Source organism: Tenrec ecaudatus, chromosome 2, assembly GCF_050624435.1.
Source record: "Tenrec ecaudatus isolate mTenEca1 chromosome 2, mTenEca1.hap1, whole genome shotgun sequence".
NCBI lineage: Eukaryota > Metazoa > Chordata > Mammalia > Afrosoricida > Tenrecidae > Tenrec > Tenrec ecaudatus.
Window position 1 is genome coordinate 280,675,301 of NC_134531.1, and position 24,041 is coordinate 280,699,341.

Below are 24,041 nucleotides of genomic sequence, written 5' to 3' on the forward strand. Positions count from 1 at the left end.
GCCACTACACTATCAGTGATCCCTAAAACCACACAAGGGCCCCACCTGGCTCCATCAGGGCTCCATCACAGCATAAAAGAGATAAAATAACTATCCAAGGCACTGAGAGAATCTCAAACAAGATAGATCTCTAAAGAAAAACAGTGCAACCTAAGTGTGGTCACACTCTCCATTATTAAGGACAAGGATAGAACTCGAGCACAGCCAGGGAAAAATGAACAGTCAGTAAGAATAAACTTGATTATTTTAGCAGAAACCATGTTGACAAGACCTATGTCTATCTACATGTAGAGTGACATATATAAAATCCTGAGAGAAAAAAAGACTGCCAATCAAGAATCTTATATCCAACAAAATTGTTATTCAAATGAGAGAACTATGAATATTTCCAGATAAGGAGAAATTAAAAGAATCTGAAAATTGTAAAATTTATAAAAACAAGACCAGCGCTACAAAAAATACTAAATGGGATTCCATGGACAAATAATCCACAATAGCAACAGACAAACCTGAGATCATGATATAAGACAACTGTACACACATACATAAAAACACACTCAAAGCAGTATCCAAAACACACAAAAAAAGGAAGAAACAATAATGCCACAACAAAATACACATAAAAATAACAGCAACAAACACATATCAACAACACTGAATGTTAACTGATCAATTGATTAATCAAGAGAGCAGAACATGGCAGACTGGGTAAGGCAGTAAGACCCATCAATAAGCTTCTTACAAAAACACGCATCAGGTACAAAGACAAAAATGGACTAAAAGTCAAAGGATAGGGGGGGAAAAAAAGCAAATAGGCAACAAATAAACAAAAACGCAAGAGTGGCAATATTAATATTCAATAAAACAGAGTAACCTCTCTGGTGGTAATCCCGAGTGTGGCTTGGGATAAATGTTAACTGTCAGAAGAAGTTTATCATACCTAGAATGTCTATTAGAGAGATTAAAATGAGTAATTTTCATTAATAATCTACAATATAAAACAACAAATTTTATGCAAAACTATGTAAGGCTTTGGGTACAAAATTACTGACATAATTAGACCACCAGAGAGGTTAAGACCAAAATCCTTCCTGAGAGACAAAGGAAAGTACTACATAATGATTAAAGCAACAAGAAAATTGGAAGACATAATCATAATTAACATATACACTTAACAAAAGATCTTCAAAATATATTAATGAGAGTAGTGATACCGGGAGGTTAAGGGAAAGGTGGGTATAACCCCCTCCCTGGGGGACAGACAAAAGAAAAGTGTGTGAGGGAGACATCAGACAGTGTAAGATATGACAAAAATAGTAATAATTTATGAATTATGAAGGGTTTGTGGGGGGGCAGGGAGGGAGGGGAAAAATGAGAAGCTGATACCAAGGGTTCAAGTAGAAAGAAAATGTTTTGAGAATGATGATGGCAACAAATGTACAACTGTGCTCGACACATGATGTTATGTATGGATTATGATAAGAGTTGTACGAGCCCCCAATAAAATTATTTTAACAAGAAAGAAAATATATGTGTGTGTATATATGTGTATGTGTGTGTGTGTGTGTATACCAAGCAATTATGGAATTGAGAAGATAAAAAGACAAATCAACAAGAATAGTGGGTAACTTCAATATACTTCTCTAAGAAGGTCAAATTATTGGGAAATTCAGTAATAACAAAAAAAAAAGTAATTCAGTAAGGACACAGAATAATTGAGAAACAGAAATTAACTAATTTGATCTCCTAGACATATACAGAGCACGCCACCAAACAGCAATATGTATATATATACGTATGTATATATACATTTTTCCAGTGCACATGAAATGCTCTCTAGACTAGATCATATGTCAGTACACAAAGTAAGCATTAATAAATGCTAAAATATTAAAGTGTTACAATCCATTTTCTCAGACTACACCATAAAATTAGAAATCAGCAATAGGAAGTGCAAGGACAAAAAAACAAATTCATGAAAACTAAACACACTGCTTTAAGGTTACTGTACTGGGTAAATGATGAAATTTTAAAATTCCTTGAAACAAGTAAGACTGAAAACACAACATACCCAAATCTTTGGGACACAGTAAAAGCAATATTCAGAGAGCAGTTGCTAGCAATAATTGCTTACGTGAAAAAAGAAGACAGAACCAACCTCAACACCTTAACCCAGCAGCATCTTCAATAACTAGAACATGAGCAACAAAATCAATCTTCAATCACCAAAAGAAAAGAATCACAAAGATTAGAACTGATATAAAGTGGAAAACAGAAAAAAAAATCATCAAGACAAGATATTGGTCTTTGAAACAATTCACAAAATCGACAAATCACTCACAAACTTAAAGGAAAATAGAGAGAAGCAACTATCAATAATAGCGAGGAAAGAGGTGTCATCACAACAAACTCAAACAAAAGTTTTAAACAATGACATACCATGAAAGACGACACCCCAACAAACCTGAAAACCTAGAGAAAATGGACAAATTTCTGGAAATGCACTATCCACGCGATAGAAAACCTCAACAAAAAAAAGAAATCTATCAATCAGAGCATTAAAAAACTACACCAACAAGGTGGGAAAAGCAGGTGGAATAACTGGTCATCAGGAAAAAATGCTTACCCAAACTCATATAATACCCAAGGGGACAATATGTCCAGCATGATGTTCCTAATTGGACACTTTTGGCCTAGTTTCTATCCAGCCCTTGATGAGCCAGACCATGTGCCACAGACTAGTAGGACTTTAGACTCTGTCCTGCTGAGGATCCCAGCAACCTTCATACTTCATAGGCCACACCAGAAGAGTTTGATGTGGACTTGACCTTAAACTGGGCGTTTTCCCTAAGGAACTGATTTACTCCTCTAGACTTAAGGTGGAAATGGCCTCGTGTGAGAAGTAGATGACTACATTCCCAAAGTTACACATATCAATGGATGTAAAAAGAAATCTGATAACATCCAGAACCCATTCCTCATAAAAACACTCAGAAAAATAGAAACCGAAGGGAAATTTCTCAACACTCTAAGACCATATATGAAAAAAATGAATGACCACCATCTCACTCCCCAGGGAAAAACTTACCGTTGCCACCTGCAAGCAGGAACCAGACAAAGCCATTCCTTCACCCACTCTGCCTCAATATGGTTCTGAAGTCTTAGCTAGAGCTGTTACACACACAGAGAAATCAAAGGAATCCCGAGTATCAAGGAAATGTAGCTCTCACTATTTGCAAATGATGGGATCTTCTATATATAACAACAAAATATATCCATATTGTTGCAAACAACTGAGAGGTTCTGAAGCTTGAGATAACACAAAATTAACATACCAAAAAATCTATCAGATTCCTAACAAAGAGAACTCTGAAAAAAAATCAAGAAAACAAAACCATTTATAATAGACACACACACACACACACACACAAATGACTCAGATATAAGCCTAACCCGAGAAAGATTTGTACAAAGAAAACCAGAGTATAAACATACTGCAATATGATAGTAATAGGAGAAACTGTGCAGAGGATACTTTGTAAAACTGTTTTAAAAAATAATGTCTTAAAAAAATATATCATTTCGGGAGTAAATATAAGGAGTTGGTAAAAATAACTCTTCTTTGAATGAGTTTAGAGTACTTGTGACTAACAGATCGCCACCACCTGAGGCAAAAAAAGATTCCCTGGTTTAAACAGACTCCGTACCATTCTTCCAGTTGCCGCTCATGAAGCACCTTGCGATCCTTCTCTTTTCTCTCTTGAACCGTCTCGCCACAGTACTTCTGCAGCAGCATCAACAGGCCCCCAAAAGGGGTACTAGGAGGAAAGCACAGAGAAAGCATCAAGGGAAAAGCCATTTGGACAGCAACAGCTGAGGCGAGTGCCGCTCCACTGTATCACTTATTCATAAACAGCTACAGGGACATTTGACAATCAAAGCCCCCTTGACAGATAAAGAAACCAATACTGAAGCAATTCCCTTCCTGGTCTGAACAACAATCATTGCAAAGCCTTAAAGTTAGTTGGTATAAGCAACAACAGGCCTAATACGTTGGTCCGGTTTGGGTTTTGAATCATGAGTGACAAATAAGGACAAGGTAGGAAATATGTGCATTTGTGAAAAATTCTAAGTAGCCCCATATTGCAGGCTTGTCGAAATGAAACTGATGGTTTAGAACAGTACCAGCCCTTCTTAGACAAAATCACTGCCAAGGAGCCAGTCCTCATCGCGACTGTATATGGGCTTCCACGGCTGTCAATCTTCACAGGAGCAGGCAGCCTCTTCCCCCCCTCCAGTGTCTCCCCACCCAAGCACAGTGCTCAGTGGCTGGGAGTCGCCGATCTTTTTATTTAGGGGGAGAAAATGCCACTGACTTTGCGGGGAATGAAGCCAGCAAACTTTTTACAATCCAAGAAGCTGGTACAATTGTCTGCCCCAAAATGCCCAAAGTCACTCCTAGAGAAACTCATTCACAGTTATGAGAGTGATACAGAGGATCTGTCTCTGTTTGCTCAAAGAGAGAGAGCTTCTGAATCTGAGCTAAGTTCAATTTCATCTGCTACACCAAAGCAGTTTCATTTTAAGCTCGGTTTTGCTGCTAACTTCAATTTCTGTTCCCTTTAATTCAAGCTGGTACATTAACATGATAACAAAAATGCCATCAATAGATATGAAATGCAGAGAAAAAAATCCCAAAGTCTACAAATAGCCCCCGCCCCCCATCCAAATAGAGGGGTAGGTAGGTAGGTGGAAGGGAAGGCCACTCTATTCTATTCAAAAGGATACCAATTAATAAAAAGGGAAGCATAGCAGAACTAGCCAAGTGATATTTTATAATCATCATTTAATAACTGATGACAGCATGGATCACCAACGAATGCTAAAAGTACTTGGTGAAAGACAGTTGGGGGTGGAACAGATTACAAGGATCTACATATAACCTCCTCCCTGGGGGATGGACAGTGGAGAAGTAGGTGAAGGGAGACATCAGATGGTGTAAAAGATGACAAAATAACAATGATTTATAAATTATCAGGGGTTCATGGGGGAGGGAGGGAGGGAAGGGCAAAAATGAGGAGCTCAAGTAGAAAGCAAACGTTTTGAGAATGATGACGGAAACAAATTTACAAAAGTGCTTGATACTATGGATGGATGGATGGTAATTAAGAGTTGTACGAGCCCCCAATAAAATGATTTTTTTTAATAGAAAGACAGTTGGAGAACAGGATAATTATACAGTCTTACCCCAAGATTACTTGTAATTAAAGTGGGGGAAATGTGTGGAGAAGTTGGGAACAATACCTTAATCGGATACAATGGACATAATTCTGAAATGATTCTCCCCCCCAAAATGTCTTCCCTAATCCTCAGACTGAACATGCTGCGATATTGTGCCTGTGATTATAATGCTTGCCAAAAGGATCCTGTAGATATAATTAAAGTCAGTAATCAGTTGGATTTGAGGAAATTATCTCGGTGAGACCTTTAAGGGGAACGTTTTCTGTAGCTGGTGGCAGCCGAAACATCAGCAAACTGTGAAGCATGAGACGGATTCAATATTACTTGTTTGAGGATGAAAGGGGGCAAGAAGGAAAGCCAGCAGCTTCTAGATCAAGATCCCGGGCTGACGGTCATTTAAGAAAATCAGGAATCACACATCTATAGCCACAAAGAACTGGATTCTGTAAGCCACCTGAAATAAATTGAAAGCCTATTCTCACCCAGATCCTCTAGGTTAGTGGTTCTCCACCTTCCTAATGCTGTGATCCTTTCATACAGTTCCTTATGCTGTGGTGACACCCCCCCAACCATAAAATCATTTCCATTGCTACTTCATAACTGTAATTTTGTTACTGTTATGAATTGGGCAACCCCTGTGAAAAAACTGTTCGACCCCCAAAAGGGTCGTGACCCACTGGCTGAGAGTCGCTGCTCTAGATATAAACCCTGCTTGGCCAAGACCTTAATTTTGATGTTGTGAAACCCTAATACGTAGACTTTGTGTCAACTGGACTGGGCCAGGATTCTCAGTTATCTGGCAGTTGAGGTCTCCCCCATAATATTACCTAACATAATGTAATTGACTCTACAATGGAATTTTCTGTGAACCAAGTAATTACTCAGATTATAGCTCTCAGGAGTATGGCCTACTTTATATTTAAGCAAATCATTGTGGGTCAGGCTGGATTCAGAGGAGGAAGTGGAATAAAAGTGGAATAAGAGATATCACTGCTGATGCCAGATGGGTCTTGATGAAAGCAGAGAATACCAGAAAAATGTTTACTCATGTTGTGACTATGCTAAGGCATTTGTGTACATACCAAAACCACAAACAACCTTGAAAAGAATGGGAATTCCAGAACAATGCACTGTGCGCCTGTGGAACCTGCACATGGATTAAGAGGCGGCTGTGTGAACAGAACAAGGGACGCTGCATGGTCTAATCAGGAAAGGTGTGCACCAGGGCTGTATCCTCTCATCAGACTTATTCAATCTGTATGCTGAGCAAAAAAGCATCAGAAGATCAAAGACAAATAATTACAATGATGTGAAGGAGAGGAGTCAGAGTGGAGACCCAAAGCCCATCTGTAGACAATTGGACATCATTCCCTTACAGAAAGGTCACACGGAAGAGCCCATTCACCCAGGGTATAGCACTGACGAAACACGTAACACTCCTCTAGTTCTTTGAGGCTTCCTCCCCCCCACTACCATGACCCAAGTTCTACCTCAAAAATCCAGCCAGACCAGAGCATGTACACTGGTAAGAGCTTTTAACACAAAGAATCCAGACAGATAAACCCCTCAGAAACAGTCATGGGAATAGCAATATCATGAAGATACGGGGAGAGTGGGTGAGGAAGGGGAGAGAGGGGGACCTGATAGCAAGGATGGATATATAAAACCCCTGTGGGTGAAGGGACACAGTAGATGATGTAAAAATATGAACAAATAATAGTAATGCATAATTTATTAAGGGTTCATGAGGGAGGGAGGTAAAAAAGAGGCACTGATATCAAACAGCTCAAGTAGAAAGATAATGTTTTGAAAATGATGGCGGCAAGATATATACAAGTTTGCTTGATATTATTGATTTATGGACTGTTATAATATCTGTAAGAGGCCCCAATAAAAAGAAAGAAAACTAAAATCCTCACAACTGGACCAACAGATAATATCATGATAAATGGAGAAATGATTGATGTTGTCAAGGATTTCACCTCGCTGGATCCATAGTCAACAATATGGAAGCAGGAGCCAAAAGATCAAAAGATGTATTGTATTGGGTAAATCTGCTGCAAAAGACCTCTTTAAAGTGTTGAAAAGCAACAAGGTTATTTTGAGGACTGAGGGGCACCTGACTCAAGACATGGTATTTTCAATTGCCTCATATGCATGTGCAAGTTGGACATTGAATAAGGAAGAATGAAAAGGTATCAATGCATTCGAATTATTGTGCTGAAGAAGAATATTGAAAGTACCATGGACTGCCACAAGGACAAACAAATCTGTCTTGGAAGTACCAGAACGTTCTTTAAAGGCAAGGAAGCAAGACTTTGTCTCACATAGTTTGGGCATATTATCAGGAAAGATCAGTCCCTGGAGGAGGACATCATGCTTAATCAAGTACAGGGAAAGCAAAAAGATGAAGGACTGACAAGATGGATTGACTCAGAAGCTCCAACGAGCCCAAACAAGAGCAGTTGTGAGGATGATATAGGACTACTTAGTGTTTCTCTCTGTTGTACATATACTCGCTATGGGTCAGAACTGACACGATGGCACAAAACAAGAGTCACTGTGGAGAACTTCACTTCTTGCTGACCTGGATCCTGTATCTAGCATCAATCGCCAGTCTTTGAGCTCATGCCAACTATATTGCCTACTCACCCGAGGCACTACCAATGGCCTGCCATGTTGCCTGCTCTTCTTGGGAGCCCTCAGATTCTGCAGGCCTTGTATTTGTTTGACTCTGCCAGCCACAGGCCTGATCTTGATATCACCGACCTGTGGTTTTCTTCCCTCATCTTCCTGCTTCCTGGTCCATTAGCCCCCAGGAGTTGCACAATTCAGGAAGAACCTCTAGCTTAACATCTGGCCCACGGTCTTGAACTGGCCTGGACTTACTCACTCCTACAACTGTGTGAGCCATTTTTCTTGATATAAATTTCTCTATATATATACCTACATAAGCATCACTGGCTTTGCTGATCTAGAGAACCTAGCTTAACACAAAACCTGAGTAGAGAACCCATCTAACTCCAGTGGAATTCTAACCTACAGAAGGCTGAAGTAATAAGTAGGTGTTGCATATTAATTTCGGTAAAGGGAATCATGACATACAATAAGCATTTGGCCAGTGTGGTAGTTACATAATCTGGTGTCAACTTGTGAAGGGGTGGAGTCTAGTCTGTCAATCAGGTCACAGCTTGATGACCTCATTTGGAAGCACCACGTTGATAAATAGCTCAATGGAGGTCAGTTACACACAGACTGCTTCTTCCTGCTGACAAGACACATGGAGCTACTCTAGAGCCCTGGAGCTGTAGAAGCCATGTGGAGACTCGACTCCTGCCAGTGCAAAGATGTTTCTTCCACTGGATCCACAAGACTTTCCACCCACTGGCCTGTGATCAACACTTGGCTTCATTGCATGTGTTGTGTGAGTCTGAAGAGGAATTTACAGACTGGTATCAGACATAGGAGTTAATATCAGACTTAGAGACTTGATCTGGACTGGGCTGAAATGGTTTCTTAATATACCATTATTCTTTTATATAAAGCTCTTTCTTAAACATTAATGTCTATGACTTTGTTTCTCTAGTCAACCCAGACTCAAACAGCCAGCATATCACTAAAAAACAAACAAGGAAAACTTGAAGAGGTACACAAGAGTTTCAGATAACAAAGACAAATACTGTTATATTCATAATTCTGCTTTCTCAGAAATTGTTGTAGGGCGGTGCCATAGAGTTGGTTATAACTCATAGAGATCCTATGTATAATACAGCCCAGTCTTGGAGCATCCTCACAACTGCTATGTTTGAGTCCACTGTTCCAGCCACTGTGTCCATCCAGCTCATTGAGGGTCTTCCTCATTCTCACTGCCCTTCTACTTTACCAAGAATGCTGTCCTTCTCTAGGGACTGGTGTCTCCTGATCACATGTCCAAAGTACATGACCTGAGGCTTCACCATCCTCACTTCTAAGGAGCATTCCGGCTGTACTTTTTCCAAGACAGATCTGTTCTTCTGACCGTCCAAGGAACTTTCAATACTCTTCTCCAGAATCATACATCAAATGAATCAATTCTTCAGACTTCCTTACTCAGTGTCCAACTTTCACAGACCTATTAAGTGAAAATTCTATGGCTTGGATCGAGTGCACCTTAGCCTTCAATGTAACCTCCTTGTATTTCGACATTTTAAAGAGCTCTGGTGCAGATTTACCCAATGCAACGCATCTTTTCATCTTTGGGCTCCTGCTTCCATGATCACTGTGGATCCAGTGAGGTGACAGCCTTGACAACATCAATCATTTCCCCATTTATCATGATGTTGGTCCAGTTGCGAGGATTTTGGTTTTCTTTACAACGCATTGTAATGTCATGAATGCTGCATGCTGAATGCTTGATCTTAATCAGCAGGTGCCTCAAGTCCTGCTGACTTTCAGCAAGCAAGGTTATATCATCTGCAATCTCAGGAATAGCAAACATTTTTTTAATAGCAAACATTTTAAGTGGATACTTAGGCAAAATGAACAGGGAGGAGTAGGCAAAAGACTACAAGCACAACCATATTCTGGTTTAGGGGGCCATAGTTCTGCAAACATATACCATATACATTTGTGTATGAGTTTTTCAGCACATGTTTAATGCAGTTTTTGTGGTAAAATTAGGTGTCTTGGCTGATATTCGGGTCCACTTATATTATACTCGAGTATATATGGTATGTATATACTGCAAAAAAAATCCATGCTTATATTAGAGCAAATAAAGGACGACAAAGGTTTGTAACCTTCTTAGCCATTACTAAACACCTAGAGGGAATGAGTCACCGGAGTTTTGAAGTATTTCTAAATGAAAAGCTGGAGAAGAAAGCATAAAAATTGAAATGAAAAATTAATAAGCTAATCAAAATCTGATGCAAAATAATTTTAGAGAATGTGCTTATTTACTGTTTGTTTCTTTTCTATGCTTTCTTATAAATAGCTTTGTTCATACTTCACATCGTTTAGGGTATTAATGACATTTAAACAGTCCCCCCCCCCCACTGAAAAATGAGAGTAAAACAAACCACTGAGGTAGAATTAGAGTGATCAAAAGCACTGTCAGTCCAGGACTAAAACTCCACCCACTGCCATCAAGTCCATTCTAATTCAGTGCTACCAGCGTAGGATCCAAGATGTAAATCTTTGCAGGAACTGAGAGGCTTAGCTGTCTCCCACGGAGCTGCTGGTAGGTTTGAACCACTGACCTAGCGGTTAGCACAACAGCGCCACCAGGGCTACAAAACTAGCGACTATAATGATTACGATGGTTCTTTAGAGATGGAAGGGATTTTAACAGGCAAGACTTAAGTGAAAGCTTAGAATCAAGCCATGTTAACACTTACCCCAGCAAGGCTCCAATTATGCCACCAGCCACCAGACCACGCAGGCCTAAGTTTATTCTGAAAAGACTTCCTGTGACAGCTATTTTAAAAACAAGCAAGTAAAAATCAACACACATCATCTTTAAAGACTAGAATTCCATTAGTCTATAAAAGGACACAAGCCCTTAAGTAAACTTTCTGAACCCAATAGTAATAATATACAACCAGTGTGAACTTTCAGAATCTAAGACGCCAAAACTGCTACTAGCTTCCCAATCACTCTGTAGGTTTATATGCAGAGATGTCACCTTAGCAAAGCATCTCATTGTCGCGAAGTTGATTACAACAACTCAGAGAGATTCTGCCAACCGCTCACATGGTTTCCAAGGCGATAAACCTTGCGAGAAGCAGACTGCCATATCTTCCTCCCAGAGCAGCTGGTGAGCGCAAACCAGCAACCTTTACATGGTAGGCATGCGTTCAGCCAGACAGGGCTCCTTTTATAAGGCTAAATCCTTAATGTGGTCCGTGGATCTGCCCTCTTCTCATTCCACATGCCTTAAATATCTGCAATTTATTCATGTCTACCTTTCTTTTCTTCCTTCAAGAAAACCGTTCCTTAAATGAATAAATAAATCTTCACTATTCACTAGCCTTTGCAGTTGAAGTCTGCCCCCAGTCTCGCTCGCCCTACCTGTGCTACTTGACACTATACCTCTCAGGCAGGCCAACGATGCCACCTGGCGGCCGGTGCGCAGAACCTCTTCTCTTCCCACGGGAATTATGCACTAAGGTGCATCCTTTAGCCTCTACCACTACACACAACACAACTAATAGCATCTCAGGAGGAGACCTTATTTTAAAATAATATTTTTTGGATTTTGATTATGGAAAGGACTATATATTATTTTCCCCAAAATTACAAGAATTAGCCTCTTTAATCCTAATACCGAGACAATAATACATTTTGCATATACACCAGCTTTGGATTTTTCTCCTTCCAATAGAGTATTTTTTAAAAACTCAAAAGAGGGCCATGCTGTACATATTGAATTTTCAATTTCCCCCCATAATGTCAATGCATGGAGAGCCAATGAATGTTTGACCCGTGGCTAGGGTTTCTGTGTGTGGCTGTGTCAAAATGAAGGCATGATGATAATCTCTACAAGTAAGTTTTTAAAATAAATTTGTTTCCTTTGGATGAATAAACAAACATGTAATTTCTAGGTCAAAGGCTATAAACATTTTTAAGGCTTTTGACTTACATTACCAAACTGCTACCCAAAAAGTCTGGACAAATTTATTTCCCCCATAATCGTGTATGAGTGATGGAGCTGTGAGTTAAGGGTTAGGCTGCCAAGTGTACAGCCGGCAATTCAAATCTACCAGCTGCTGCGCAGAGGAAGCACTAGCTGTTGCCATCAAGAATTATAGTCTCAGGAACACTGAGGAGCTGATCTGCTGTGTCCGACACTGAGCTGCCACGAGCTGGAACTGACTTGATGGCAGTGGGTTTAGTTCAGTTTTGGAAGTGCCTGATCTGCATCCTCTCCTTTTACCTTTCCCAATTGGACTGGTCAACAATGGTATATAATTTTAACTTATATTTCTCTGGTTACTAGAAAAATGCAATTTTGTCAGGTTTAAAGGTTAGCAGTACTGCTTCTGTGAATAATAGAGTCATGTCCTCTATCCACTCCTGAAATGAGGTGTTCTGTCTGATGTGTAAGGGCTTTGATTTGCTACCTGCAGATTCTTCTCTGTTGTTTATCATTTAAATGGAGCTGTAATCAACTCAAAGGCAACACACAACAAAAAGGTATGTATGATACAGGTAAGTTTAAAATTTTTATGCAGGCAAATTTTTCATCATTGCCTATACATATGGTTTATTTTTATACTTTAAAATTATTTATTCTTTTATCTTTCCTGCCAGCAAGCCACTACATGCTCACTCACAGTGGATCCATGTTATTTGTCGACTCTATACCTATGAATTTATCAACGCACTAGATTTTTGGTAACACCGGAATCAATACTCGGGTGCATTCATGGTTAATCAGAGATGCACAAAGCACTGAAAACTGTGAGTTCCCTGCCATGCACATTCCTAGCTGAGAATGAATAAAGTGCCACCCTGTCTTCATGCTTCCACTTTTCTACCTCGAAAAAGTATCCTTGTCACGGTCTAGCCCCTCTAATTTTATTACTCCCTTCCTTTTGCTAGCTTTGGGTCAGTTTACTATTCATTTGCTGGTTTGCAAAGCTGGAAGCTTAGATTACTCACTTGAGTCATTCGTCTACTATAGGTTTAATTTCCCTCTGTACTGACTAAGAGCCCCTGGTGGTGCAGTGGTTCAGCATGCCGCTGTTACGTGAAGGTCAGTAGCTCCGGCCCACCAGCTGTTCCACAAGAGAACCATGGGGGAGTCTTCCTCAAGGATTTATAGTCGTGTCAACCCTGTGGGAAATTCTACTCTGTCCCATTGGGTCGTTGTGAGTCAGATTCACATGATGGCAGTGAATTTGGGTTTAGGTCTTTTTGTTTTGTTTTGTCTGGGAAATACTGGTTTGAATGTATCCATGAATTTTGATATGCTGCTTTTAATTTCATTCAATTCCATTTAAAAAATTTTTTTCTTTGTGTTTTCTTCTTGATTTATGGGTTATCTGTGGTTTCCCTAATTATTTTGCTGTTTTAATTCAATTGAGGTCAGTGAACATAGTTTATATGATTTCAAATGTTTGACACATTTTGAGACTTGTTTTATGGTCAGACATATAGGTTCCCAAACTTATTTGGTCTACTCTCATCTTTTCCCAGCCTCCCAAAAAATTGAAAACTTTTTTTTTTAACTATAGCCCATAATCCAAGATAAAATGTGGTATTTGCTTTGGCAAACCTTACCACTGGATTTTTCCAGTACCACCCACTTTGGGAAACACAGTCTAAGCATACGATCTAGCTGGAGAATGTTTTTTGTGCATTTGAAAAAAACATGTATTCTGCTAGTTATGAGTAAAGTGTTGCAAAGATGTTAATTAGGTCACAGTGATTAATAATATTATTATTAATAGTCATCTTCTATATCTGTGCTGATTTTTCCTTTATTAAAGAAGGGATATTGAAGTCTCTAATACTATAGATTTTTCTATTTTTCTCTTCATCTAAATGGGTTAGCAGCTTCATGCATTTTAGGGCTCTCTTGTTAGCGGCATCGGTGCTCATTATTGTTACATCTTCCTTCTGAATTGACATGTTGGCACCATAAAAAGTTTTTCTTTGTCTCTAACAACTTTCTGTCTTAAAGTATATTTGCTCTGACAGTGCCAGTTTTGAGTTTTCTTTTCCTTACTGTTTGTCTTGTACAAGAGACCCTCCAAATGTTTGTGGAAATGAGGGAATTCAAAGATTGAAATAAAAAATATAGACTTTATTTTTCACTATAAGCTCCATCGAGTTCATGATACTTTTGTAAATAATGATATCAGCCATTTATTTAGTCCATCCTTTAAGAACTGTGGGTCCTGGGCATGTCAATGCAGTCTCTTTTACATTATTAAGTAAAGAAAAATGGGTACCCTTTAAAGATTTTTTTAAGATTCAGAAACAAAAGGAAGTCAGAAGGAACTCAATCAGGAATTTGAACATGGACCCAGAGGGGGGTGAAGGTAAAATTCCACCAACTACAACTAGTCTAAGATTCAGTTCTTGAATAAATGTTCCTCAATTTATTATATGCCGTTGCCGATTCCCAGTATCTTTAGAGAGCTGTTTCTGATTTCTGTTTAGCTTTATTGTTTTTTATTAGGGAGATATTTACCAAGCTCTTCATACAGCCATTCCAGATATCAAATATATATATATTTCAAATATATTTTTATGAACACACCAGACCAATGCCAACAATAATGGTGAGAGATAATATGATGACCTAATTTTGACTACAGGAGAAATTACCCTAAGAATTGCTAGTAATTCAGTATGATGTTGATTGCTGGTTTGAGATAAAAAATATTTATTGTCATTGTATGCTCACCTTCCCCATAAAAGCACTGAAGACAAATGTGTGCATAAGCAAATGTGGTGAAGACAGCTGATGGTGCCCGGCTATAGAGAGATATAGTGTCTGGGGTCTTAAAAGGTTTGAAGGTAAACAAGCGGCCATCTAGCCCAGAAGCAACAAAGCCCACATGGAAGAAGCACACCAGCCTGTGTGATCACGAGGTGTTGAAGGGATCAGGACGTAAACCCCAAAGAACAAAATTTCATATCATCATGAATGAGGGGGAATGCGGCATGGGAACCCAAGGCCTATCTGTAGGCAACTAGACATCCCTTTGTTGAGGGGGATTGGGAGGAGATGAGTCACTCAGGGTGCAGTGTAGCATCAATGAAACACACAACTTTCCTCTAGTTCTTAAATGCTTCCTCCCCACCCCACTATCATGATCTCTATTTTACCTTATAAATCTGGGTAGACCAGAGGATGTACATTGGTACAGATAGGAACTGGAAACACAGGGAATGCCGGACAGATGATTCCCTTCAAGACCAGTGGTCAGAGTGGTGATACAGGGAGGGTGGAGGGAAAGCAGGTTAAAAAGAGGGAACCAATTACAAGGATCTACATATAACCTCTTCCCTGTGGGATGGACAACAGTAAAGTGGGTGAAGGGAGACGTCTGCAGTGTAAGTTATGATAAAATAACAATAATTTATAAATTATCTAGGGTTCAAGAGGGAGAGGTGAATGGGGAGGGAGAGGGAAATGAGGAGTTGATGCCAGGGGCTTTAGTGGAGAGCAAATGTTTTGAGAATGTGCTTTTCACAATTGATGTATGTATGGATTGTGATAACAGTTGTATGAGTCCCTAATAAAATAATTTTTTTTTAAATGATAGGGGCGCCTTTTCACAAAGATGGCGCCAAAGGCAAAGAAGGAAGCTCCTGCCCCTCCCAAAACGGAAGCCAAAGCAAAGGCTTTAAAAGCCAAGAAGGCCATGCTGAAAGGCGTCCACAGCCACCAAAAAAAGAAGATCCGCACGTCACCCACCTTCCGGCGGCCCAAGACCTTGAGACTAAGAAGGCAGCCCAAATACCCTCGGAAGAGCGCCCCCAGAAGAAATAAGCTGGACCATTATGCCATCATCAAGTTCCCCTTGACTACAGAGTCTGCCATGAAGAAGATCGAAGATAACAACACACTTGTGTTCATTGTGGATGTCAAAGCCAACAAACACCAGATCAAACAGGCTGTGAAGAAGCTCTATGAGATTGACGTAGCCAAGGTCAACACCTTGATCAGGCCTGACGGGGAGAAGAAGGCGTATGTTCGACTGGCTCCTGACTATGACGCTTTAGATGTTGCCAACAAAACTGGAATCATCTAAAGTGAGCCCAACTGGCTAATGCTAAATATAAACTTTTTCAATATATAAAAAAAAAAGATAGGGGCAACAAATGTACAAATGTGCTTGCCGCAATGGATGTACATATGGATTGTGATAAGAGTTGTACGAACCCCAATAAAATGATTTAAATAAAATAATTTTAAAATATTGATTGTATCTATGTTTTTTATTCGTATTTTAGTAGGGAATATTTATCTTTCTTGTCAAGTGCCTGTGATACAAAAGGCAGTATTTTTTCTTTATTCAATTTAGTTAATCTAGTAAGGAAGTACAATAAGTAAACAGCTACAATGTAGTATTGTAACTTTTTTGATAAAACTACTTATAGTCCATTGTGGAAACACAGAAGAAAGAACCTCAATAGGACTCCTTACAGAAGTGAGGCTGACAAATGAATCAAACCTTGAATGATAAATTGGAGCTGAGCAAAACTACTTGCAGAAATGGGAAGGTAGATTCATTAAGAAAAACCAAACAAACCAAAGTCATTGCCATTGAGTCAGTTCTGATGCATAGCAACTTGTAGGGCAGACTAGAATGCTCGTATAGGTTTCCAAGGCTGTAAATCATTTTTTTTTATGCTCTTTGACCCACCTTAATTATTTCTGCCTTTCGTTTCTTCTTTTCTTTCAAGCACATTTGTACATTTATTGCCCTCATCATTCTCAAAACATTTGCTTGAGCCCTTGGCATCAGCTCATTTTCCCCCTACCTCCCTCATGAACCCTTGATAATTTATAAATTATTATTTTGTCATATCTTACACTGTCCGACACATCTCCCTTCACCTACTTTTCTGTTGTCTGTCCCCCAGGGAGGGGGTTATATGTAGATCCCTGTAATCGGTTCTCCCTTTCTACCCTACCTTCCCTCCACCCTCCCAGTATCGTCACTCCCACCACTGATCCTGAGGGGTTCATCTGTCCTTGATTCTGTGTTTCCTTCCAGTTCCTATCTGTACCAGTGTACATCCTCTAATCTAGCTGGATTTGTAAGGTATAATTGGGATCATGATGGGGTGGGGAGGTGGGCAAGGAGCATTAGAGAACTAGAGGAAAGTTGGATGTTTCATCATTATTACACTGTACCCTGATGGGCTAGTCTGCTCCCCTTGACCCTTCAGTAAGAAGGACTTTAGGTCCACTCCACACACACCCTCATTCACAATGATAAGATTGTTTGTTCTTTGATGCCTGATACCTGATCCCATCAACACCTCATGATCACACAGGCTGCTGTGCTTCTTCCGTGTACTTTGTGGCTTCTCAGCTAGATGGCTGCTTGGTTATCTTCAAGACTTTAAGACCCCAGACACTATAATTGATAGTTAGGCACCAACAGCTTTCTTCTCCACATTTGCTTATGCACCCGCTTTATCTTCAGCGATCATGTCAGGAAGGTGAGCACCATGGAATGCCAGTTTAATAGAACAAAGTGTTCTTGCACTGAGGGAATATTTGTGGAGGTCCAATATGCATCTGCTACCTTAATACTAAACCGATAATATAAGCATAGTTCTATGTTCTCAACATCATATATTTACATATGCACATGGCTGTATTTAGAGTTCTATAAATGCCCTTTGCCTCCTAGTTCTTTCCTCTATTTCCTTTTACTTTCATCTTGTCCCACTCCCATGCTCAGCCAAGGCTGTCAATCTTTATGGGAGCAGAAATCTTCATCTTTCTCTTGCAGAGCCGCTACTGGTTTTGCTCTGCTGGCCTTGCAGTTAATGAGTAATCCACTATGCCACCAGAGGTCCTCGAGTTTCTTAAGTGAAACTATATATATAATGTATAATAGGTTTGGAAATTTTAAGTAGATTCATGGGGCTGTACCAAAAAGAAATATGTGGGGGCCAGATTAGGAGAACTGCCTTCAGAGTGATGGGTAATTCCTGGAAGGATTTCAAACAGAGAAAAGGAATAATGACCACATTCATATTTCAAATAAGTAACTTAAGGCAACAGTGATGATGGAGCAGACCAAGATTATGGACAAGGATAACCTGATAGGAGCAGTGGAAATTGTGTATTGTTTATGTATTTGAGGAGTATAAATGATAGAACTAGAAATTTGGTAAGAGAGGTAATAAAAAGCAAGACTATCTCATTCCTCAAATTCTGGCTCTGGTGTTGCACAAGGTCAAGACTGAGAAGATAATAGCATGGGCAAATATGGAGAAAGGAGAGGACAGACAAGAATCTGGTTTGGATACAGGTGAGTCCATGACTATCCATGTAAATATACTTGCAAATTAGGAAAGGACAGTTTCCAAAAAAAAAAGCTTTTAAAATGTTATGTTCAGCATACGTGTGCTGCTATATCTGAGAGCATGTACACACATGAGAGTAATTGAGTGCGTATGGCAGTTAACTGTTAAATTTTGGGGAGTACTTCAATACTCATATTACAGACAGCATATTTACCAGAAGCAGGTAACTTTAAAATAAAATGCAAACTCTTTTTTTTTATTGTAGCACCTGTATATAATTATTAGTCCATTGAATATGAAAATTAATAGAAAATACCTTACATTGATTTTAAGGTTTTTCTTTTTTTTTTTAAACAATTTATTGGGGCTCATACAATTCTTATTCACAGTTCATACATATACATACATCAATTGTATAAAGCACATCTGTACAGTCTTTGCCCTAATCATTTTTTTCTCTTTTCTTTTTTTACATTTTATTAGGGACTCATACACTCTTATCACAATCCATACTTATACATACATCAATTGTATAAAGCACATCCATACATTCCCTGCCCCAATAAAATGCAAACTCTTAACAGAGAAATCTGGCCCCTTCCTACCTCACTCCATCAACCTTTGCTCCAGTCGCTCCTCCCTTTCCTGTGCTCCCGCCACATGCATCGGCTTCTGAGGCATTTCCTTCCCTCTGGATGTTCCCTCGGTCTGGCCACTCTTCCTTGCAAGGTAGTCCTTCCTACTCTTTGGGTATCAGTTTAAATGCCACTTCCTAAGAAAGGCCTTATCTAACCACCTGGTCTCTATTAGATCTCATTGTCCCATCCACTTGCTGTTTTCCATCACAGTAATGTATCCTTCCCCATCCAGAGTGAGCCTAAACCTCTTCAAAGGCAGACGGCATGTGCATCTACTTTGCTCAATGTAAATACCTAAGGCCAAGCACAATGCTCTCCATGCATACATTTTGCATGAATGTTGAATGAAGGGTGATGGGAAACCAATAAAACCAGTAGCTCTGAATAATACAGCTTCTCAGAAACTATGAACTTTCAACAGAAAAGATGAAAAATGTATATAAGAACAAAAATGTCTTACCTCCAGCAATGACAAAATGACTTAAGGCATTTTTATTTCGGTACACATTCAGACCAGTGTTCACTGAGCTAGGAAGGAGGAGGAAAACATAGTGGTAAGACACTGAGGGAGACAAGCCTACGAGATCAATCTCTGGTGTTGGTCTAAGTCTCTTCAATGTGCTCCAGATTACTAATATGTCTGTGGGTTTTCTAGAGGAACCTTCTCCTGCTGATCCAAAGAACAATCAAATTTACAGAACAAATAGCCACTTAGAAATAGAAATGCAGAGAAGAGTTTGGCAAACTTTTTCTTACTTAAATATCTTGTATCAGTCCGTGTAGAAAAAAAAATGTTTGGAAACTGATTGTGGCAGCAATTGTACAATTCTACTTGATGTAACTGAACTATGGAATGATAGGAGAAACATATTAAATCTCAATTAATAATAAATTTTTAAAAAACTTTTGTATCAAAATAATGGCTAATTGGTGCATTTCCTTCATGGGTGCCACCCTACCACTGACAAGGAGTCTTACCCAGATAAGGAGAAGTTCTTGAGAAAAGGTTATTATTACTACAAATTGCTGTAATGTTGAGTGTTCTATTTTCATAATCTCACGTGCTCACAGAGTGTGTTCCTAAAAGAACGTCAGGAGCCTCTCACGGGACTCAAAGATCACGTACTTGAATGTGGTCACAAACACCGCAGTTCTCCAGCTCCAGCGCCAGCCATACCGAATGAAGCCTCGAGTGGCAGCACGGTGGGCAGCTTGCTAAAGGGAAAGAAAAGACTGCATGGAAGCACAGCTGAACACTTTTCTTCCTACGACACGGGGCCAGGAAGTGTCAGTTATGGATTAGACATGTGTACCCAGACACACAGCAACAATAAGCGTACTAGAGAAAATCTGTAGAAATAGCATTCTTTACGTATTGAGACTTTGTCAACAGTAATATGTGTATTCAGTTTTATCGGGTGATACTAAGAATCTAAGAATTGCCAGTTGTGGTAGGTAAGTAATCTGCCAACTTGAGGGTAGTAAGAGTGAACGGGTGGAGTTTAGCCTGTCAATCAGGATGCAGCTTGATTGGGGGGCCAGTGAGATAAATGGCTCTCTGAAGCTGGGCTCTACCTTTCTCCCTGGAGGGGGACCACAAACACTCTCTCTGCTTCACTTCCTGTTGACAAGCCCCATGGAGCCACGGTGAGACCTACGGGAGCCCTGGAGATGCTTTCACCGCCGCTGGATCCACAAGACTTTGCACCCCCTGGCCTATGCTCTTCCTACGTTTTGCATCATTGCATGTGCTGCGTGAATCTGAAGAGGAATTTACGGACTAGTATTGGCCTTAAGGGCTCATAGCAGACTTATTAAGGATTTGATCTGAACTGGGCTGGGATGTTTCCTTAATATACAGTTACTCTTTGAGACAAGCTCTTTTTTGTGCATAGATGAATGTCTCTGGATGTGTTTCTCTCGTCGATCTGGTCTAACGCACCAGACTACCAAGCAACCCATCAATTAAGGGTTGACTTACCATCTAAGTGCCAACCACCATGAGGGCAACTAAGCTAAAAGATAATGATTAAATATAGATGTTCAAGAATAGAACAGAGAAAAAGGAACTTAAATTTACTACAGAAGCCCTGGTCGTTTGGTGGTTAAGTGTTGGCTGCTAACTAGGAGGTCAGCATTCAAATCTATCAGCTGTTTTGTAAAAGAAAAGTACGGCGGTCTGCATCTATAAGCATTACAGGCTTGGAAACCTTATGGGGCTTACAGTGTTGCTGGGGATCAGAATGGACTCACTGGCAACAGGTTTGGTATTTTTTGGTATCGCATTTTAAAGGCACTGCAAGATATAACATGAATATTTACAGCATTCTCTTGAGACAGGTTTTAATCAAATCTTAGAAAGTTTCTAGCCAACTTCCTCCTATCAGAAAGAAAACATCAGAAATAACAAGTAGATTTGGCGTCTTTGAAAGCCATTTCACCAGACCCTGATGAGGTAGGCTTGGTATAATGCAGTTCCCTACATTTTACAAGAATCTAAGAGACCCTCTGGGTGTGAGATGATGCTGGACAAATGAAGCATCTCTGAGCAGTCATGCTACACAGTCCCTCTATAACAAAGACGCTGTTGCTGCTGCTCTTGCCATCAAGCCAGCTCTGACCCATCACGGCACTAGGCGCCCGGTCCTGCACCATCCTCACAATTGTTCCTGTGCCTGGGCCCATTGGTGCAGCTACTTTGCCAATCCATCTCATGGAGGGCCCTTCTCTTTTTCATTGCCCCTCCACTTTGCCAAGCATGATGTCCTTTTCCAAGGACTGGGCTCTCCGGACAATCTGTACAAAGGATGTAAGATGAAGACTTGCCATCCTTATTTCTAAGGTGCACTCTGGTCCTACATCTTCCTACATAGATCAGTTTTTCTTTTTAGCAATCCATACTATCAATATCCTTCTGCAGCACCACAATTCAAATGCATCGATTCTTCTACTGTCTTCCTTACTCAACGCCCGAATTTTACATGCATATGAGGCAATGAAGAACAACATGGCTTGGGTCTGGCACATCATCGTCCTAAAAGTAACATCCTTGCTCTTCAATAATGTACAAAGGATGTAGGGCAGCAGATTTACCTAATGCAATAGGTCTTTTGATCTCTTGACTGCTGCTTTCATGAGCATTGATTATGAATCCAAGTAAGGCAAAATCCTTGACAACGTCAACCTTTTCTCCATTTATCACTACGCTACCTATTGGTCCATTTGTGAAGCTTTTGGTCTTCCTTACAAGGAGCTGTAATCCGTCCTAAAGGCTACAATCATTGAACTCCATCAGCAAGTGCTTTCAGTCCTCCTCACTTTCAGCGAGCAAAGTTGTGTCATCGGCATATCGCAAGTTGTTAATACACCTTCTTTTAATCCTGATCCAACATTCCTCATCTATGCCAGATTCTCTGGAGATGTGGCAAACATAAAGATGGATCATATATGGTGAGACAATCCAGACGCACACCTTTCCATGTTGTATGCTCCTGCTGTTTGCACAACTGACTCTTGCTCCATGTGCCTTCCAAATGAGCGCAACGAAGTGTTCTGGACTCCCCATTCCTCTCAAGGCTGTCCACACTTTATTATGGTCCTCACAGTCTAATGCCTTTGCATAGTCAATGAAATGTAAGTGATTATCTTTCTGGTGTTCTATGCTTTGAGCCAAGATCCATCTGATATCAGCAATGATATTCCTTGTTCCACTTCCTCTTCTGAATCCAGCCCCAACTTCTGGAGTCCCCAGTCAATCGACTGCAGCAACCACTGTTGGCTGAAAGAACAAGGGCACCCAGGGCAACGAGGTTTTCATTTCCTTTTGGACCACTTCCAACTTTCCTAAATCCATCTGTCACATATTCCAAGTTCTGATCATTCAGAGATGTATGCAGCTGCTTCTTACTGTGAGCCATGCCTCCTCAGCAAAAATGAAGATCCCGAAGGCTCCACTCCCACAGGCGTTACTCCCACCGCCGAGCACCAGGGTGAACTCTGCTCCGAGCAATCAGCTACTCTTCAGTCACACTTCGCGGATCCTTGGACCAAGGCTCACCCTCGAGCAGTATCTCCAACAATGTTCTGCTTCCTTTGTTTAGGCTTTCGATGTGACCGTGCTTTGAGACGAGGCATAAAGTTGTCAGTAGCTTCTTCCTCCAAAGTGGGGAGCCAAGTCCTTCTGTTCTTTGTCTGGAAACTCCAGACAAAAAAGGTCTGTTCACTTTGGGTGACCCTGCTGGCATTTGAAATACCTGTGGCAGAGCTTTCAGTGTCCTGGAAACACACAAGTCCCCACAGCCTGCCAAACTGACAGCCAAATGGTGATACAGCAAAGATGAGAGAGATCAAATGAAATGGATACAGATGATAATCCTGGAGCCCTGACTTGCAGAGAAAAGGATAGAGAAGTGGATTGAGTATTGACAAGGAGAAGAACTGAGCAGAAGTGGTCATAGAGTAAACAGATGCGGGACTATGTGAACTGTCCGCTAGCCGGACACGGTGAAGCTACAATTACCTCCACATGCTGCAGACCAGCACAAATGTTTACACCATTGGCTGCTATCAAGAAAGATAAAATCATCCCTTGTTCACCACACCCTGCCAGTGGCCAGAGAAGTGACCAAACCCAACCCTCACCCACCCACCCCCCCCCCAGCAGCACAGGAAAGCATCCCTGCGCAGCCCCTGCTCTGCCTGAAGGAAAAACGATGTTCTTGTGGGTCAGGCTCCTGGGGCTGCTTCTCCGCATCTAAAGGCACATGAGGTCCCCCTCATCAGAGCAGCAGACAGCACAGTGCTGGGCACCCTGAGTGGAGAAGAACTTCTTCCGTAACAACTCCCCTCCCCTCCTTCTCGCTGCCCTCTGTACCTGAAAAAGTTCCTTTCCAAGAACAAGCCTCCAGACTTCAGCCACCATCTGAGTCTGCGCATACTACTTCTATCGCAGTTCCTTGACCCTGACACAAGCTGGGTCAGCAAGAACTCCATTTACAACTCTGCTCCTCGCCCTCCACCCCTCATTGCACCTCATAAAGTCACTGGCGAGCAGAGGGCACCCATTCTACTGGGTACCTCAGTCCTCCACAGTTCCTCCGCTCTTGATCTTGTCCCTGCCCCAATTTTCTTCTTTTCTTTCCATTTTATCCTTTCTTTTTCTCTGTTTCTCTTTTCCTT

At 40.5% G+C, this 24,041-nt stretch overlaps 1 protein-coding gene across 1 annotated transcript in view; it reads right to left on the minus strand.

The window, feature by feature from the left end:
• Positions 1–24,041, minus strand: part of TIMMDC1 (translocase of inner mitochondrial membrane domain containing 1) — a 41,994-nt gene that overhangs the window by 5,809 nt on the left and 12,144 nt on the right. Inside the window, exons 3-6 of the mRNA XM_075542473.1 lie at positions 19,990–20,078; positions 19,324–19,391; positions 10,617–10,695; positions 3,708–3,818 (exon numbers count right to left, since the gene is read on the minus strand). Coding sequence (XP_075398588.1) covers positions 3,708–3,818; positions 10,617–10,695; positions 19,324–19,391; positions 19,990–20,078 — 347 coding nt within the window. The remainder of the gene's footprint in view (positions 1–3,707; positions 3,819–10,616; positions 10,696–19,323; positions 19,392–19,989; positions 20,079–24,041) is intronic.